Here is a 20,442-nt window from a genome sequence, read left to right on the forward strand (position 1 = left end):
AAGAGGTTGAATGAACTGAATAACACGTGTTTTTAATGCCACATTTAAACTATTAATCTTGTCTGCATTCATTAATTTATGATACAATGAACAGTTTATTGTGATATGTTTGACCCGTAAGGCGTAAAAAATGTTCCAAACTTTTCCGATTAAAACACCGTGCTTTTCGGTACCATAAGTAGCGTTCTTTGTAGAGAATAAACTACTGAACAATCTACATTCGTTTAATATTTATTTCAGAAGGTCATGTCAATGAACAAATTGTTATCTGCAGTAAAATGTAATATCATGATAGTAGATCTAGATATAGATCTAGAACAGATTCGTTTATGTCAAAACCCCATAACTGTATTGGTCTAGTAAAAAGTAATTCGGTCCAGTGATTTTTTTTACACTTACCGGTCCGAATGTCCACAGCTCCAAAAAGTAATTTGTGAAGACTGCTGAACATAAATTTACATATGTTAATTGGGCTGCTATAAGTCAATGCAGTTATTAAATCTAAGTTTACTAAAAAAATAGTGCTCATGGCTCAAAGAATTGTTATGTTGTTTAACAAGATGAAGTAAACTAATGATCTATATTGGTGTTATCAACTGATCAGTTTGATGATGAGATAAAGTTCAATTCAAGTTTTAAATGATTATTGCTTATGTCTTGTTAATAGGTTTACACCATGAGTGTTCAAGTGTCGGACTCCATATTCACCAATTCGACCAATGTTACCATCAACATTCTGGACTCCAATGACAACCCACCTGTTGTCCAGGACTACTCTTATACCAACATCACTGAAAACGATAACTCTGTGGTTGGAAAGCTTGTAACTGTACGTTTGCCAATTTTTGAACTCAATTGCTGATATCCTCTGCACTGCATGATGACAATTAAATTCTTGATCGATTCGGCCTGCATGAGTTGAAAATCATTAATCACCAATGTATCACTGTTTCTGTTCATATTAAGCAAATGTCTTTTTGTTTTGGAAGATGCAATGATAATCATCAAGGATCACTTTTAAATATTTGATATTGTGCACATTATTTGCTGCCCATTTAGATCCCATTTTTTTCTTCAGATCAAAGTTACAGACAAAGACAACAACGGGGTAAACACATTTTTCTACAGTCTCCGTTTCTCAGACAGTCTAAGTCAAAATTTCTTTGACATCAGTTCAAATGGAGATTTAAGGATTATAAAGGCATTGGACAGAGATTTCCCAGATGGGCTTGCTGAATTCAAGTTCACAGTTGAGGTGCGTGATGCTCCGTTGGATAAGAACCCCCTCTATGGGTACGGTGAGGTCACTATTCGACCCATTGATGTCAATGACAAAGCTCCTGAATTCCCAACGGAAGCAATGCAAATGACTGTAAAAGAGGAACAGCCACCACGTAAGTAACAATTTTAAAACCATGCTATACATGAATAAAATAGAATCCAATTATTATTTATATGAAATATGTTTTTAACTAGAATATTCACTGAATACTTGGATCTGTGATATTCACCCAAATGTCGCTGTCTATGTCCATGTAATGATCAAGTTAAGGTTAACATTCAAAATATTGCTATTGCATCTACTCAAATGAAACTTGTCACTTATGTTTGGGGTTATTATTTGAGGGCACTTACAAAGTTCTCTTACTCTGCATTTAGCAGAAGCATGCCTTTTTCACTGCTTTGAAATTTGCTTGAGTTGAACATGCAACATCTCCATATCTCCATACACACCTTGAATTTTGACTAAAAATGTCAAATACAGTTATTGTCTGTATGCACATTAATTTACTGAGACCTATAACTGTGACCGTCATTTTAACAGGGTTATGCCTTTTTGGTACTTTTAAAGTCGGGCTTAACTTTGCGTGCAATTTGAAATTAAGGTTGAAGTTTGCATGCCACAAGTAACTATACATATCTCTGTAACAACAATAGATATTTAACTCAAACTTCGCACATGTCTTAAGAGGGATCACTCATTAAGGCCTATAACTCAGACCTGCAGTTGAGCAGAATTATGCCCCTTTTCCTACTTAAAAAGCTTTTCATGAAACAATTGTATATCTCTATGTCTACCTCTGACATTGAAATGTACGTATGTACGTATGTTCTGAATTAATTTGTAAAAAAATTCATCAAAGACTTAATTTTAAACATTCTTATATCTTGATTATTCCCCCTTTTGTTCATTGAAAAGTCAGGTTAAGGTTTGCTTGCAAGTTTAAATTCATGTTAAAATTTGCATGCAATATGTTCATGTCTCTGTTATTACTAAAGATATTTAACTGAAACTTTACACATGTCTTGGGAATCATAATTTATGTGTGTGTCACCAAAGCCCAATAACTCTGAGCTGCAAAATGAGTAAAATCATGACCCTTTCATACATTTAGTACAAATGTACTTGGGTGATTCAGTTAAGTGTTTGAACGCAATAACTCCAATGTCTAGCTGACATGCAGACCAGTTGGGTAAAGATCATTGATGGTAATCTTGATATAAAGTTTGCTCAACATCCTTTAGAATGGGGATATTGTGCTGCAAAGATGGAGTAGATCACTGTTATAAAAAATAAAAAAAGTGTTTCTGCTCGATTAGCTTTGATGGAGGTATTGTGATGTAAATTTGTTTATAGGTAACATACATGCAACCCATGGGTTTTAACTGAGTTAAGGGCTTGTTTTATCTATGTCATTTTTACATAACATAAAAAGACTGTTTTTTCTCAATGGATTCTGATCAATAATGGTAGAATGGATGGAGGTTTTACTCTGTCATTTTGTGTATATGTAGCCTATCTGCAGAACTTACTTTCAAAACTATCCAATAAATAATTGAACGTCTAGTTTCTTGGCATGTTCATATTTCTTGCTTAAATTGTAAAATGTTCAGCTTTAATTTTATATTTACTATATGACCTACAATTACTCAACTTTAAATATGTCTTTGTGGTCATTAGATCAGTTGACTGACAGAAAAATGTACATTACACCATCCAGACTTGTCAAGAACGCTTTCTTGGGGCAGGGTTTTTTGTTTTTTATGGAGATGTGTTGTACAAATTTTGTTTACTGCAAGTTGTGATTTTATTATGTACATGTATGTAAGGCCATCCGATGAGCATTTGTCAATTATGAACACTGACACCTTGCCCATTCATTCCAGCTAAGGATCTGGAACCTGGAAAGGTTGGGGTCGTGGACTACGATGACCCTCTCCTTGACAACAGCAAGTTTGACCTGGAAATCATAAGTCAGTCACCAGAGCCAAATCAGGTGCACTTCACTCTGTCTGGAACATCTATTCAAACAAATAGCATCCTGAACAGGGAGAGAGTTGATAAGTACTTCCTCACAATGAAGGCTGTTGATAGAGGAACTCCCAAACAAACTGGGTCCGGAACCTTGACTATTACTGTTGAAGACATTAATGACAATGCACCAAAATTCAATCAGACCTACAGGTTTGTCCTGTCAGAGCACCAAAGGGAAGGTACGGTTATTTTTATAAAAAAAACTATACATTGAAAGTTATATAAGTGTGGATCTAAAGGTACACATATTTTCATTTTTACCCACTTAACTGTTACATTAAAAAAGATACAATTTTAATCCTTATTACTGTCACTTTATGTATAAATGAATTGTTCTTATAGGTGAAGTTGGTAGAATCCAAGCCTTTGACGCTGACATTGGTGTCAACGCTGAGCTGACATATTCTCTTGATGACGCCTCTTTCACATACTTCAAAATGAACCAGGATCGGGAAACAAACCAAGTGGTTCTCACAATTTTTAAGGTAACGTTTCAAACCAGTTTTTAGAAAATGTTAAACTTGTTTGCAGCAATTGTTGCATTTAAAATTAATTGTTTGTTATGTTGCAAAACAATCATTTAAATGACCGAATATGAGACAGCAGAATTGAACTAATTATCTAATCTTCAACAATATGAAATGTCTTTGAATGTCATTACAACAGGTAATTAACTGAAAATTGTGATCATCTTGTATCTGGGTCAAAGAAGTTAACACCAAAATTTATTTTCCACTTTTCTGTTACTTTTTAGCACACCTGAGCACAACGTGCTTATGGTGAGCTTTTGTGATCGCCTTTTGTCCATCGTGTGTCATGCGCCGTCAACATTTGCCTTGTTAACTCTCTAGAGGCCACATTTATTGTCCAATCTTCATGAAATTTGGTCAGAACATTGGTCTTAATGATATCTTGGATGAGTTCGAAAATGGTTATGTTTGCTTGAAAAACATGGTTGCCAAGGGGCGGGGCATTTTTCCTTATATGGCTATAGTAAAATCTTGTTAACACTCTAGAGTCCACATTTATTGTCTGATCTTCATGAAACTTGGTCAGAAGGTTCATCCCAATAATATCTTGGACGAGTTCGAAAATGATGCTGGTTGGTTGAAAAACATGGCCGCCAGGGGGCGGGGCATTTTTCCTTATATGGCTATAGTAAAACCATGTTAACACTATAGAGGCCACATTTATTTTCTGATCTTCATGATACTTGGTCGGAAGATTTGTCCCAATAATATCTTTTTATCTCAGGTGAGCGACTTTGGGCCTTTGAGGCCCTCTTGTATACTTTTTAAAACAAAGGCTGTTGTTTCAAATTTCCTGCATAAAATCATGTTTTAACCATTCTTTTATAGGCTGTTGATTATGATGACTTAGCCAATCTGCAAAGGAATTTTACCCTTACTGCAATTGTTGTTGATGCTGATCCCAATCACAAAGATCAAACCAGTATTGAGATAATTGTAACTGATTACAATGACGAGGTCCCAACGTTTGATGAACCTCAGAAGTCTGCGACTGTTGCTGAAAATAAGGCAGTAGGAAAATCTGTTGCCCGTTTTAGTGCTACTGATCGGGATGTGAATCCAGAATACAAGAAGTTTGAGTAAGTTGAAAATATTTGTGTTTATTGCATATTTGAATGAAATATATGATAAAATATATAGTAAAATGAGATGTAAGATAGGTGTATTATACATATTAAATTTACAAACAATATTTTTACAGATACTACATTGCAAAGGCTACGGACAAGACCAAACGGTTCAGAATCAACCAGAATGGGGAGGTGTTTATTGAGAATCCTTTGGACTACGAAACAACTCCTACTCACATTCTTCACATCCTTGCTATTGACAACGTAAATGGTAAGATACAAAGTTTTTATGCCCCCGGTAGGGTGGCATATAGCATTTGAACTGTCTGTCCGTTCGTCAGTCCGTCCGTCCATCAGTCCGTCCAAAAATTTAACATTGGCCATAACTTTTTAATTATTGAAGATAGCAACTTGATATTTGGCATGCATGTGTATCTCATGGAGCGGCACATTTTGAGTGGTGAAAGGTCAAGGTCATCCATCAAGGTCAAAGGTCAAATTTTGCAATATTGAAGATAGCAACAAGATATTTAAAATGCATGCGCATCTCGTGGAGCTGCACATTTTTTAGTGGTGAAAGATCAAGGCCATCCTTCAAGGTCAAAGGTAAAATATATGGCTTCAAAGCGGGGCAGAAGGGGGCATTGTGTTTCTGACAAACACATCTCTTGTTTTACTTCAGTCAAACTCAGTAGTAAATTTTGATGTATGCAATAAATGACTGATGGGTAAATACCAAATCTGAAATGCTTGTACTGGGTTTGGGATGAAAATTATTTATAAATGCTCTTGGGACATGACCATGACAGTAATGATATAAGAAAATCTGACCACCTGTCTGTTTGTTGATACATGCTCTAAGATAAGCAAGCTTTGCAATACCTGAAAATAATCGGAAATGTTTGCAATATGATCAAATAAACGGAATTCATTATTGCTGTAAACTGTGCAAAAACTGTTATGCAGGATAATGGGCAAATATCTCAATAATGTACTCATATCTTCATTTTATTAGGGTCACCACAGAACACAGGCACAGCCACGCTGACGGTAACGGTGACTGACATCAACGACAACTACCCAGACTTTGCACAGAAAGAGCTGACAGGCAATCTGATGGAGAACCAGCAGTATAATGACGAAGAGATTCTCACCATCACTGCCACTGATGCAGACGGCCCGAACAATGGGGAACCCTTCCAGTTTGGCCTCATTTGCAGCTACCAAGGTGGCTCCCCACAGTGTAACTGCCAGCTGTCGGGCAGTGGCTGTCCTAGTGGCTCTAACAACCGCTTCAGTCTCACTGTGGACACCGGTGGGTATTAGTGGCATAGCTGTGTTGAACATCTAGAAACCTCGTCATTGTAGTTGTTTTGGTAGAATTATTATTCAAGTGTCACTTGGTCATGTTATCTGCATAATAATGTGAGTCGTGTTCTGATAAAACTGGGCATAATGCATGTGCGTAAAGTGTCGTCCCAGATTAGCCTGTGCAGTCCTAATGCAGGCTAATCAGGGACGACACTTTCCGCTTTAATGGTATTTTTCGTTTAAAGGAAGTCCCTTTTTACCGAAAATCTAGTTTAAGCGGAAAGTGTTGTCCGGGATTAGCCTGTGCGGACTGCACAGGCTAATCTGGGACGACACTTTACGCACATGCATTTAACCCATTTTTCTCAGAACGCGGCTCATGTCCTTTTGTTCCTGCACTATAACTGGTAATATTATTTATGATGAAGACCATCATTAAAACTTTTATTGAAGAAGTAAAATTATTCAGGCACTTAGTTATTATGTGTGTTTACTGTCCTCTGCAGCTGGTGATGGCAACCGTGGCACTGCTAAGTTGAGGGTCACTGGAAAATTTGACAGTGAAATCGAGCGAGTTGTCAAGTTACCCATCTGGATGTGTGACCTGCGAGGCTTAAACCGTCTAGATCAACAGTGTGGAATCCGCTACCTCAACATCAAAATCAATGACAAAAATGACAACACACATCGGGATGGAACACAGTCCATCACAGTCCATAATTACAACGGTGGGAGTTGACCCTTTTTCAGAAGGCATATACTGTAATGTTATTTATTTCATGAGCAGTTTTATTTTGAATCTTCATTTAATTTTTAATAACATTTTTGCTAAAATATTCACAGGATAGTATGTGCTAATGTTGGCTCTTGCAGAATGCTCTTACTTGTTAAAGTAAACATACAACTTCACCATACCTCTGTTTTTGCCATAGGTATTCAAATGAAACTTCACACATGTTTGGTGTTAATGTGCAAGGTCACTGACAATGGTCCATATTTTAAATTTACAATTTTATTTCGTAAATTAGACTATATACAGGTAAGTCTCGTTTAATTTTGAAATTTAGCCTTAATTATGCCCCTTTTTGTACTCAAACAATCAGTTAAGGTAAACACTCAACATCTCCATAGCATTGATTGTATTACATTCATTCAATGTAAATTTCACACGTGTGTTTAGGGTCTTTATTTGAGGTCAAGTATAAAGCCATGCGGATCTAATGAGGACTTGGATTAAAGATCATGGTGTTTTTAGGTCAATGTTTCTAAAAACTAGAAAACAAGTTTCAGCTCAATAGCTTTAACCCTTTGCATGCTGGGTAATTTGTCTTCTGCTAAAATGTCGTCTGCTGAATTTCTAAAATTAGCATTTTCTTCAATTTTTTTCAAAGAATACTATCAGAATAGCAAACAGTTTGGATCCTGATGAGACGCCACGTTCTGTGGCGTCTCATCTGGATCCAAACTGTTTGCAAAGGCCTTTAAAATTCGGCTCCAGCGCTTTAAGGGTTAATTTGGATGGAGGTATTTTTTCTGTAATTTTGTGTTGGTAGCTATCATGCAGTTTTCATTTGGTATTGAACTCAGGGCCAGTGAGATCAAGGTAACTGTTAAAATAAATTGACAACATTCTGTTTGGTTTCTGGCCAATAAAGTAAGTCTCGAGGGAGGAAATATGCTGTTATTTTCTGTGTGGACTTCTTACATGCAGATCTTTCCTTTAAAGTTAATTAAAATCTGGTATATATAGAGAAAAGTATGTGAGTTTTGGATAAAAAAACAAGTTAATCGTGTGAGGCCTGGAACCATGGTAGAGTGAGGCTTGCCACGCGCTACCATGGTTTGAGCCAAGCATGATTAACCTGATCTTTATTCAATACTCGCATACTATTCTATTTATCCTATTATTTCCCCCTTTTTCAATTAATTAATATAAAATATTGCATTTTTGTACTTTTTTTTCAAAGTTGACATAATCAGTTTCTCCAATTTTTGGAAAAAAAAACAAATCTGATCTGAAAATAGCGTTCAACATGTGGTCATTAATTCTTCTAATGTTTGTTGTAGGATTATTTGGGAACTTTGTGATTGGAAAGGTTAATTCCTTTGACCTTGATGAGATTGATGATGATAAAGTTTATACTCTGATGGATGAGGCCCTAGCTGGAAAATTTGTCAGGTAAGTCAGTCAGTAGCAGTTATATCTATTGGCAATTCATGTTATTGTATAGTAGTTTAATATTTTAACTTTAATTCAAACGACATTTTAGTAAGGACTTTTATTTATAATTCTACATTCTATGAATGATTTCTTTCTTATAGGATTGATCCAACAAATGGAGAAATAACATTGAAGCCTAAGGTCCCTGAAATGAGTTTTGAGTTTAAAGTTGGTGTTAAAGATCAAAATAATGTTGGAAAGACCACCACAGTGCGTGTGACTGTCATTTACGTCACTGAAGATGCAGTCTTCAACTCAGGATCTGTTAGAATCAATGGTATGTATACAATTTACAGTTGTTTAATGCCAAGTTTTACTAAAAATTCAAGCAATTCTTTAACCCTTTACCACTTAGATACCTATTTTGATGCATTTGTGGTCCCTTAGACAGTTAAATTTAATTTAAGACCTTTTTTAACCAGGTTTTCCAAAGGAAAAAACTGGTTATTAGATTGGCGAATGCGGGCGGGATGGCGGGCTAGCTGGCGGGCTGGCGGGCGGGCGGAACAAGCTTGTCCGGACCATAACTTTGTCGTTCATTGTGACATTTTAAAATAATTTGGCACATTTGTTAACCATCATTAGACGGTGTGTCGCGCGAAAAAATTACGTCAATATCTCTAAGGTCAAGGTCACACTTTGAGTTCAAAGGTAAAAAATAGCCATAAATGAGCTTGTCTGGGCTATAACTATGTCATTCATTATGAGATTTTAAAATCATTTGGCACATTTGTTCACCATCATGGGACGGTGTGTCGCACGAAAGAATCACGTCAATATCTCCAATGTCAAGGTCGCCACGACTAAAAATAGATTTATTTTAAAACAAACTTACGAAGGGGGTTAAATTTTTTTTTCATTTCAAAAGTTCAGTTTGAGTTGTCTCCCATTATCAGATTTTTTTTCACAATGAAAACCTGGTTTTGTGACAATTTTGTCCCTTGTTACTAGATTCAAGTTTTAAAGGCTTCATTTCTAACCCTAAAATACTAATGAGCAGCAAGCAGCATAAAACATGAACAGACTGCAAGTTACTCGCAGGCTGTTCTGGTTTTAATCTGTCTGCTTATACCCATTTTCACGTTGCTTCTGAGTGGGAAAGGTTTAATGCCACAATTTACTAAAAATTCAAGCAATTCTTTAATATACCAATTTAATGACTTAAGTCTAAGAATTGTGCGGTGAATACGGGCCCAGGTATTGTGTCCAAAAGATAAGATAAGCTATTTTAATTAGATAGTGATGCACAGATACTCACATATATACAAGTATGCCTAAAAGACTAATAGACATGACTTCCGATGGTATTGCTGTTGCCGATATGAAATTTTATAGGCATTTAAGTCCAAACAAGTACTAAGTATTGGCTCACAGTGTGTTTGTGTATAAAATACTGTGAATGTGTTATTAAAAAGGCAGATTCCTGCACATACAAAAAATGTCGCTCATAATCATTTGAGCCACATGCTGGTTAATCAGGACTTAATGCATGAGCATGAAGTGTGGTCCTAGATAAGCATGTGCAGTCTGTACAGCCAAAATCTGGGACAACACTTTCCGCCTAAACCAGATTTTTGTGTAGAAGAGACTTGAAGCAAAAAAAAACCCATACAAACGGAAAGAGATTTGCACAGTTTTCTCAGAAAGAGTCTTATTTTTTTTACAGGCATCAGCCCAGCAGAGTTCCTGCGGCGTGAACCTGTTCAGGGCTCGAGCACACTGTACGAGGACAGTGCCTACATTAAGTTCCAGAAGCTGTTAGCCAAGAAACTGTACGGCTCGGACTCACAACCAGACATGGAGAAGGTACAAATGGTGAGCGTGATGGGTAACGCATCATACACAGACGTACGCTTTGCTGCCCATGGCTCTCCCTGGTACCAGAGCAGCAGGCTGGATGGCATCGTGACACAGAATAGAGCTGAGGTAACATAGGACTAATTATAAAAGGTATTAAAATGTGCTTATATAAATGGAAAATTATATGTTTAGATCTCAACATTTATTTCATGATTTCTTTACATCCTGATACAAACAAAATATAACTAGTGAATAACTAGTGAATGCTTTGCAATATTCTATAAAAAAAAAACATGATATGGCGTTGATGCATTTTACACAGTGGATCTTATTAACAGGGTTGTTAATAGACTCACTTAAACTTAATTGTATGTGATTGTTTGTTGATCAGTTTCAGTCAGATTTGTCAGATACACCTGCAACCAAAGCAGCCAAGATTGACATGGTGCCGATAGACATGTGTCGTTTTGAGACCTGCGAGGGTGGCGGATGTTTCAATGAGCTTGTAGTGAAAGACACACCAGTCAATGTGGGATCTGGGGCTTCATCATACGTGGGAGTGAATACAAATGTCCTGGGGTCATGTGGCTGCAGGGCGACAAACTTCAGCGGTGACATCAAATGTACCCCTGGATACTGTTACCATGGCGGCCAGTGTGTGCTTGACAACTGGGGGGTAGTGAGGTAAGACATTGATATATACGAGCCTCAATCTGTGAAAAGGGCTTTTTATGCATGTGTGGAAAGTATCATCCCAGATTAGCCTCTGCAGTTTGCACAGTCTAATCAGGGACGAGTCCCATAAACATTTCCAGCTCCTCTTGCAATATTGAATAATAGGCTTTGATCAAATTGACGTGGAAGTTTCCTAAAACCATGCACTAGATTTATGAGAAAGCACATGTTCAGCAGCCTTGGCTTACAGTTTGTGTGCTGATGGGTTGCCCTTCAATAATAAAATCAGTTCACTCTTTGAACAACAAGTAGAGTAGAGTGGTTTATACTAAAGTTAGTTAGTGATGCTTAACCCTTTCTCCAATAAGAAGCAAAGTGAAAATGGCTTTTGCAACCAGCATAAAACCAGAACAGCCTGCGAGTAACTCGCAGTCTGTTCAGGTTTTATGCTGTTTGCTTCTCATCAGTATCTAAGGGTTGAAAATGAAGCCTTTTCAATTTGAATCTTGTAAGAAAGGTATTTAAATAAAATTAACTTTCTTAGGGGCTACAAATGTTTAAAAATACGTATCTAAGTGGTAAAGGGTTAAAGAGAGGTATACAATGTTTCAGTTGCAAGTGCCCTGATGGTTTTGAGGGGCCACGTTGTCAAAAACTACGTCAGAGCTTTAACGGTACCGGATATGCCCTGTACAAGCAACTGGAGCAGTGTGCAGCTTCTAGAACCAGTATAGAAATACTGACATCCAAGCTGAACCAGCTGATCCTGTACAATGGGCCCATTTCTGTGTTGGAGCCAGTGGACCCTACAGACTTTGTGCTCCTAGAGCTTGTGGATGGGTACCCTCGCTTGCGTATCGACCATGGAACAGGGGAGGTCACCTTGCAGCTGACTGGCAGGTCCAAGAGACGTCTCAACGATGATACCTGGCACAGAATTGACATTTTCAGGAATAAAAAGGTGGGTTTAATGTATAAATACTTGTTTTGTACCAAATTTTTGCAACAAATCTTAGTAATGTTAAATATAAGAAAATGGGCAGTATTTATTAATAACTTTCTTAGTTTTTATCCTAATGATGTTCAGAATTATACCATTGCAAATGTGTATTCCTATTTCCAGTTTCTTATAAGCACTTTTCTTTCACACCAAACATTCCTCACACTAAATTAAGATCAATTATTTCTAAATGTGGAGTATGTCTCACAGATATCTGTAATTTATTTATGAACTCACAGTGATTTTGCAATAACAAAGTTAAGCTGTTATTGTATTTATTGATTTAAATGAAACAAGCTGCCTTAACTGTTTCTCCCTTTAGGTTGTAAATTTAAAGAAAATGAGTTTAAAAAAAGATTTATACATAATAAAATAACAACTAAGGTTAATAAAACTGCAATGGCTGTTTAATTGTTTAGTTTTCACACATTTGCAAGCAAACAAAATGGATTTACCCAACTGGATTCAATGATCACCCTTGGGCATGAACCATATTTCAGAATGTAAGAATGGTGGTGGATCATTGCATCAACTCGGTCAGAAATGGCAGCGTAGAGGACAGGTCGGATTGTGAAGCGTCTGGCTACACTCGTGGTGAAAACATTTATTTGAATGTAGCCCAGGTTCTACAGTTTGGTGGTGTACTTAGCACGCCATCGTATCCAGCCAACATAATGGGCGACAAGTTCACTGGCTGCATGAGGAATCTTGTTCACAATGCCGAGGTAGGTCCAATGAAACAAAGACAGTATTGTGTTCATGAAATTACTTGTACTTGAGTTAGATAACAAGACTTGACCTGATAGTTCTAGGCTGTTTGGTAAGCGCAGTGGTTGGGACACGAGATACAATTCTTGGGAAGTTGTGAGCTTGGTTGGTGGTTCTATACAAGGAAATTAATACTCATTTCAGGTCTTGCTAAATATGAAGGAACAGTTACATTTCATTGTTACCTAAAATAACAAAGTTGTTATAAAAAATATCTTGTTATTAACCATGCAAAATGTTAATAATTTAATTATTACTTTATAATATATGCTAAGCATGGGTTTTGGATCTAAAAAAAATCACTTGTTTTTCAAATTGCCTACATCAAAAACTAGTTTTTGATGTATGTAAGTTTCTATGCTCCCCCAAAATTCATTTTGGGGGGAGCATATAGTCGCCACTTTGTCTGTCAGTATTAGTGTCCGTCCGTGCACAATTTTTGTCAGGGCTATTTCTCAGCAACTAATGACCAGGATTCAATGAAACTTTATGGGAAGCTTCACTACCAAGAGGAGATTGGCATATTATCAGCGGGTTCTGGTCGGATGATTTTTCACAGAGTAATGGCCCTTTGAAATTTTCTATAAAAAAATTCTTGTCCCCCCAACTACTGTGCCCTCAAGACGTTTCCTTTTATCTGAATATATAGTGCAATATTGTGGAAAAAAAACTTTGAGGAGCATCACCCGTCTCCGACAGTTTCTTGTTTTATGAGACGGTGTACATTATGTGACAAATGTTGTTATTGCAGGTGTATGACCTCAGCACGGGTGGTCAGTTCCCGGGCAGTCAGGATGGATGTCCCCGTGAGGACGCAGCATGTGGGGAGGCGGAGTGTGGCAACGGTCAGTGTGAGGCAACCGGTGTGGCCGGCTCCCAGCTGACAGGCACCTGTGTCTGTAAACCTGGATGGAGAACATCCACCTCACAGAAGTGTGATACGGGTAATTATAGGGACTATTTTATGCAGAAAAGTGTTGGTCGAATTGGGGCATTTATTCTCTTTTTGACTTAAGACTAGTAGACTTACAATTATTCACAATGCCTAAATGTTTGGTTTATCCAAAATGAGATATCATCATGAATGATTCCTACTAAGCATTATACCAAAATTGATGTTATATTTGAACACTATCAAAATACCCATATCACCCATACCTAATTTTGACCTTCACTTTGACCTACATTTTGCCTTGAACTAATTCAAGAGGTTTAATTTCATTGATTACTCAAAAAGACCTGGTTTTATCTAACATCATTAATGCTTACTACAATAATTTATATTTGCATGGATGATGTCCTTTACACAATCAACACCTCAAAAACGTCTGACTACATATTGACATTGACCTATTTTTGGACTCTGTCTACATCTTGAAAAGTTCTGTGTTTTAGGGCAGAGATTTATTTCACCATTTAAGTTTCCATCATGAAATGCTGGGCTTATTGCATGTGCATAAATTGTTGTCCCAGATTAGCCTGTGCAGTCCAATCGGGCTAGTAAGGGACAAAACTTTCCACCTACATGTAGACTGGATTTTTTTAATAAGAGACTTCCTTTTAATGAAGAATTCTATAAAGGTTGAAAGGTCATCTCTGATTAGCATGTGGGAACTGCACAGGTTTATCTGGAATGACACTTTACGCACATGCATGAAGCCCAGTTTTCCATGCACATTCATTTCATGAACACATGTTGTCTATTTTATGTTTGCAGAGGTTACAGAGCTTTCCCTGAAGACCCAGAGCTTTGTAGACTGGCAGCTGTTAGCCACATTCAGCGCAGCGCTGAATCCTCGACAGATGGCGCTTCATTTCAGTTTTCGTACAAGAGATGATGCCGGCAAGGTTTTCTCCATTACTGATGCCTCAGACAGCTCAAAATACATCAAATCTAAGGTAGGCCTCCTTAAGAAATGATTGTTACTGACTTTGGAGCTGCTTATAATGCAACGTACAATAGCATAACAGTATTCATGTAATAAAATAAAAGCTGAAAAGGTCAAGATGCTTCAACTATGGCTATAACTATGCATGTTAGTCTTAGATAATTAACCCTTTAAGCGCTGGAACCGAATTTTGAAGGCCTTTGCAAACAGTTTGGATCCAGATGAGACGCCACAGAACGTGGCGTCTCATCAGGATCCAAACTGTTTGCTATTCTGATACTATTCTTTGAAAAAAATCGAAGAAATGGCTAATTTTAGAAATTCAGCAGACAACATTTTAGCAGATGACAAATTTCCCAGCATGCAAAGGGTTAACAAATGAAAATTGAAGCTCAATAGTCTTCTCACTTCTCAATGAAGTTTAAATTGAGAACTCTTGATTCTTATTAGTCATATAAGTTTAGATTCAGAACTGTTGTAGAAAAATTACCTGCATTGTAATGTTCTTGTATTCAGATTGAGGGTGGACGACTGCTGGTGTCGTACAACCTAGGCGACGGAGAAATCATCATCCAGCTGTCAAACGTTCAGGTGAGCAATGGTCAGTACCACAATGTGACACTGGAGCGCTATGGCAAGGAGTTCATGCTGAAACTGGACAGCGGGGAGGGGCGCTACTACACGGAGAGCCTTGGGCCGGTCAATGGCATGATGGAGTTCAAGACCCGGCAGGACCAGATCCACTCTGGGGCTAATGTCCTGTACACATCCGGACAAGGAGTGTTCAGTGGCGAGGATCTTGTCAGCAGTATGTACTGTAGTTCCATTATTATCAAGCGGTGGAATATGTTTAAGTTGTTATTGCCTAGCTGGGAAGGGGTAGACCTTTATAAGAGTTACTCTATAAATAAATTTGTTCTACATAATACATTTTTAAAGATAAATTCTTACACATAACCAGACATGTGATAGTGTTTTTTGCCTAAATTTGGATATCTGTCAAAATTTTCGAAACATTTAATTTCTTGACGGGACACCTGAAAAATAATCTTTCATTTCAGTTTGTAATGAAGGATTAACACACAAATCACTTACTTTCTAAATCAAATTCTGTCTGGTAGTGATGATAATTTTGTTTAGAATGTCATCATGAACGCAAACGTTTGTCATTTTGTACTAGTATACAGTTAAATGAATGATAGGATATGATTTAATTGTCTGTCTAAAGATATTGATGCATTCAACACCCATCTGTGTTTGTACATTACTGAATGTCCACATATTTCAAATATGATATTTGGAACTGTTTTTTTTTCAATTGTAACGACATATAGACATGTGAATTTAAATTTAGATTAAATGCAACACATAAAAACTAAGTCTGAAAAAGGGCATAAGAAAAAGTTTGCTTTAAACCAAAAAGCTCTTCTCCCAAGTTATTCAAAAATAAAAGTACATCTAATAGTACACATATAGCGACATATATTGCAGCAATAAGCATTTTCACTCTATTTTGATATTGTATTAAGAGACTTTTGTCTTACGCGATCAGCGACGGCCTATTTCAGAGTATTTTCATGTCCAAATATTGGATTTAGCGAAATTTTGAAAATCTGCTGATTGTTTAGGGATTAACTTGATCGCCGATTTATCGTCAGTTTGATGTAATCAAAGGAAAGCCTCTTCCTTTAAGAAGCCATAAAACAACACTTTCTCGCCGATAAAATTGGGTTCCTTTGACTAACTCAGCATGCTAAACCAATTGCTTAATAGCTCATGCATAGCTCCGCCCCTTGAATGATTTACTGAGAATGAAGGTGGAGTTAACGGTTAAGTTCACTACCCAATGAGCTGATATTGAACACTTGGTTCATGCATGTTCAATGCCAATTACTTGCAATCATAATCACTCAGCATAAGCTTTAAAACATTGAATAAATTTGTCTTGGCTTGTTCCGATATACCACCTTCCTGTACATTTCCAAAAAATGGCGATCGTTTTTGTTTATGAAATTCTAAAAACAACATTTATCGTCAAAAAAAGGCAACAGTGTTTCGTTTGATTATTACAAGTTATACAATTGCGAGGTATTAATATGTTTTATATGTGCCAAGGTACTAGTCACTTTTGTAGCAAAGCTTTGGTTAATTTTTGACGAGGTCTTAAGTCTTTATTTATTTATTATCTATAATTTTGTGTAATATTTGTTTCCAGCGTGTCTGAAGGACTTCCGCTATGACAACAAGTGGTTCCCGCTGTCAGACGCGGAGGAGTCACAAAGCCCTGCGGCGATGGTGGTCCAACTAGCGAACACGGAGCAGGGCTGCAAGCGGGATGACTGCACCAACAGGTGCTCCCCGCCCTTTGTCTGTGTCCCACTCTGGGAGGACTTCTCATGCCAGTGAGTATGCACTGAAACAGGAAAAGCCCCAGAAGTGATGGATGAAAGTTATGCCTTGATGATGGATTTTATATTTTTATGCCCCCAAAGGAGGTATAGTGATCGGACTGTCCGTCCGTCTGTCTGTCTGTAACACTTTGCGTTTAGGTTTCGAAAAATGCTCATAACTTTTATGTCACTTCAGATAGTAACTTGATATTTGGCATGCATGTGTATCTCATGGAGCTGCACATTTTGAGTGGTGAAAGATCAAGTTCAATGTCATCCTTAAAGTGACTGTCAACCGCGATTAACGAAAAAAGAAAAGTTCTAAACTACCGTATTATTTTACAATTATTAGTTTATATTGGTTAAAATATCATGACTGGTATATTACATAACTTGAAAAAGTTCATATTTTCAGTATATTCAGTTATAAAATTTCGCGAAAATAGGTGACATAACGATATACACACTATAAATAACGCAAGTAGATTGATCATTTTATATATAATATATACGATTCACTACGCATGCACAATTTGCATTCCTGGGTTTACCACGTGACGATGATGATCAATCTACTTGCGTTATTTATAGTTAACTGGTAGTTACCTGGTAGACATACCCAGTAAAATAATAATATTAAAAAAATACAGTATTTTAGAACTTCTTTTTTCGTCAATCGCGGTTGACAGTCCCTTTAAAGGTCAAAGGTCAAAAAAACACATCCAATGGAAGTAATAAGCTTTAAAGGGAGAAGATTATCTGTACCTGCCAAATCATAAAAAAAATAAAAATCAAAGCGGCCAAAAAAGGCCCATGCTTTTATGAAATGATGAAATCTCGCTTTAGTGACAGATTGAATATGTAAAGATCATTTTGTATGATAATTTCCATATTTATCTTACTCATGCTTTTATGAAATGATGAAATCTCGCTGTAGTGACAGATTGAATATGTAAGGATCATTTTCACATAGAAGAGTTTTCATGCGATAATATCAAATCCAAATACATGCTCTGTATAACTGCTGAATGATTGAACACCGTCATTAGTTTTCTTTTTGTGTTCATCTAAATTCCAAATACATGCTCTGTATAACTGCTGAATGATTGAACACCGTCATAAGTTTTCTTTTTGTGTTCATCTTAATTCCAAATAAATGCTCTGTATAACTGCTGAATGATTGAACACCATCATATGTTGTTTTTTTGTGTTCATCTAAATTCCAAATACATGCTCTGTATAACTGATGAATGATTGAACACCGTCATTAGTTTTCTTTTTGTGTTCATCTTATTGAGATTGGTGTCCATTCTTTAGAGAGATTTCTCCATGCAATCATACAACTTTTAACCCTTTGCATGCTGGGAAATTTGTAGTCTGCTAAAATGTTGTCTGCTGAATTTCTAAAATCAGCATTTTCTTCGATTTTTTTTTCACAGAATACTATCAGAATGGCAAACAGTTTGGATCCTGATGAGACACCACATTCTGTGGCGTCTCATCTGGATCCAAACTGTTTGCAAAGGCTTTCCAGCACTGAAAGAGTTAATGTACTGGATTATTCTGTTTGCTTTATTCATGTCTATATTGGTATCTTTGTTTTATTACTTTACATTGATTGTTTTTAACTTTAGATGCCCGGAGCATTACGAGAAAAACAACAACCAGTGCCTTGTTATCGACTATTGTTCACGTGACTCGCCATGTATTGGTGGAACATGTTTAAACAACGTACCACCTAAGGCAGGAGAACAGCCTTTCAAAGTATATTCATGTTGGATGTTTAGTTCTTTGAAGATCCTTCTTTGTTTTCAAACTGTTTTTATTCTTGCTTAGCTTACTTCTGTTTTGATTGCAATATCTTTATAATAATAAAACATAATATGAGTTGTTTATTTCTTGTTAAGCTTTAATATTTATTTACAAGATGCATATTTTCTATTGAAAACATTATTATAGTGCTTACATAGCAGTTATTGAAATATACAGTTCAAGCAAAGTCTAATATTATTAATTAAAACCATGAAAACATTTGGCTGTATAAAACTGAAAAAAGTGTGTGTGCCAACTTTGAAAGGTGCCATGCTTGGCTTTCTGACTTGTGCTATTATTCATTGCTGACATAATTCCATGTGTGATTCTTGTCTTACGAATAAGATTGACCCTTGAAAATCAAATGTATTGATGCATGCAAATTGCAAGCTTTCCATTTCTTTTTGTGAGGTAAACTTATACATTGCTGCTCATTACTTTTCAGTGCACATGTACTGAAAAATGGTACGGACCACTGTGTCAGTGTCATCCGTCCCTGAACTCGGGAGGGGCTGTGTGCGCTATCACAACCAAGAAAGATGAGGCAGTGGCCAGTGCTACAGGAATGGCCATCGGCATAGCCCTTGGAATCCTCGTCTTGATAGGTAGACATGCCAGTCTCTACTCCCTTAGACATGCCAGTCTCTACTCGCTTAGACATGCCAGTCTCTACTCCCTTAGAAACTTCATATTCCTAATGATTTTTTCATGCATTTCTTAACATTGTACAACCTATCTTATAGAAAAGTGTGTTTGTTTGATGTGTAACACTTTTCCTTGTTTGTATCTTCATTTTTGTTATTTTGCTTTGTTTTTAAATGTGATCAGTAAGAAAATTTAATGTTAACTACCATAGTTATTACGTCTTCCCTTATTCTACTGCATCCGGGCATTTTTCTGCATTTTTTTGTAACCCTTGTCCCGTACTTTCGATTTGTGGTATTACTTAAGACTACTTGCTATCGCAAAAAGTCTTAAAGTGTAGACAAATATCAGTCACAATCCCTGCACAATATATTGTCCTTTGAGTTTTTGTGGCTGTGATATTTCATGTTTATTCATAGAATCACCTTATTTAGTATAAATAACAGAATTTTAATGCAAGATTTCACATGTTATAGACTGAGCACCAAACAAGAACTGATATATTATCACATTGTTTTCATGGTTTTATTTCAGTGGCTATCATTCTAATTATTTACTGGGTGAGATGTAGAACTGCGGGCGCGGAAAAGGCACCATTGAATGATGATTATGATGACGACATTCGGGAGAACATCATGTACTATGATGAAGAAGGGGCTGGTAAGTGGGATGTTGAACAATAGAGTCGCTTTCTGAGAAAACTGGGCTTAATGCATGTGCGTACAGTGTTGTCCCATATTAGCCTGTGAGGACGCACATGCATTAGGCCAAGTTTTCTCAGAACCCGACTCAATATCAGTTTGTAGATAATGATATGAAATTACAATAGCTGTTTGTATATTTAATTATATGATTGTATATTTAATTATATGATTTGATTGTATCAACGTCATGCATTCTTTAATTAAGGTTCATGGGGGGGATAAATTTCATTAAAACTTCTCTTTGGTTTTTCTTCATTGAATTTGGTACAATAAGAAAGGGCATTTGGAGTGTTGAAATCACGAGATTGGTA

The 20,442-nt window shown here is 36.7% G+C and overlaps 1 protein-coding gene across 1 annotated transcript in view; it reads left to right on the forward strand.

The window, feature by feature from the left end:
• Positions 1-20,442, forward strand: part of LOC127881130 (neural-cadherin-like) — a 49,026-nt gene that overhangs the window by 14,819 nt on the left and 13,765 nt on the right. The window contains 22 exon segments of the mRNA XM_052428847.1: positions 668-829; positions 1,079-1,398; positions 2,602-2,612; positions 3,169-3,495; positions 3,659-3,801; positions 4,675-4,925; positions 5,048-5,187; positions 5,932-6,231; positions 6,734-6,955; positions 8,295-8,406; positions 8,550-8,725; positions 10,115-10,374; positions 10,640-10,932; positions 11,536-11,884; positions 12,424-12,648; positions 13,443-13,635; positions 14,409-14,590; positions 15,097-15,388; positions 16,796-16,982; positions 18,605-18,734; positions 19,228-19,387; positions 19,962-20,087. Coding sequence (XP_052284807.1) covers positions 668-829; positions 1,079-1,398; positions 2,602-2,612; positions 3,169-3,495; positions 3,659-3,801; positions 4,675-4,925; positions 5,048-5,187; positions 5,932-6,231; positions 6,734-6,955; positions 8,295-8,406; positions 8,550-8,725; positions 10,115-10,374; positions 10,640-10,932; positions 11,536-11,884; positions 12,424-12,648; positions 13,443-13,635; positions 14,409-14,590; positions 15,097-15,388; positions 16,796-16,982; positions 18,605-18,734; positions 19,228-19,387; positions 19,962-20,087 — 4,561 coding nt within the window.

The sequence above is a fragment of the Dreissena polymorpha genome, chromosome 1, assembly GCF_020536995.1.
Source record: "Dreissena polymorpha isolate Duluth1 chromosome 1, UMN_Dpol_1.0, whole genome shotgun sequence".
Classification (NCBI taxonomy): Eukaryota; Metazoa; Mollusca; class Bivalvia; order Myida; family Dreissenidae; genus Dreissena; species Dreissena polymorpha.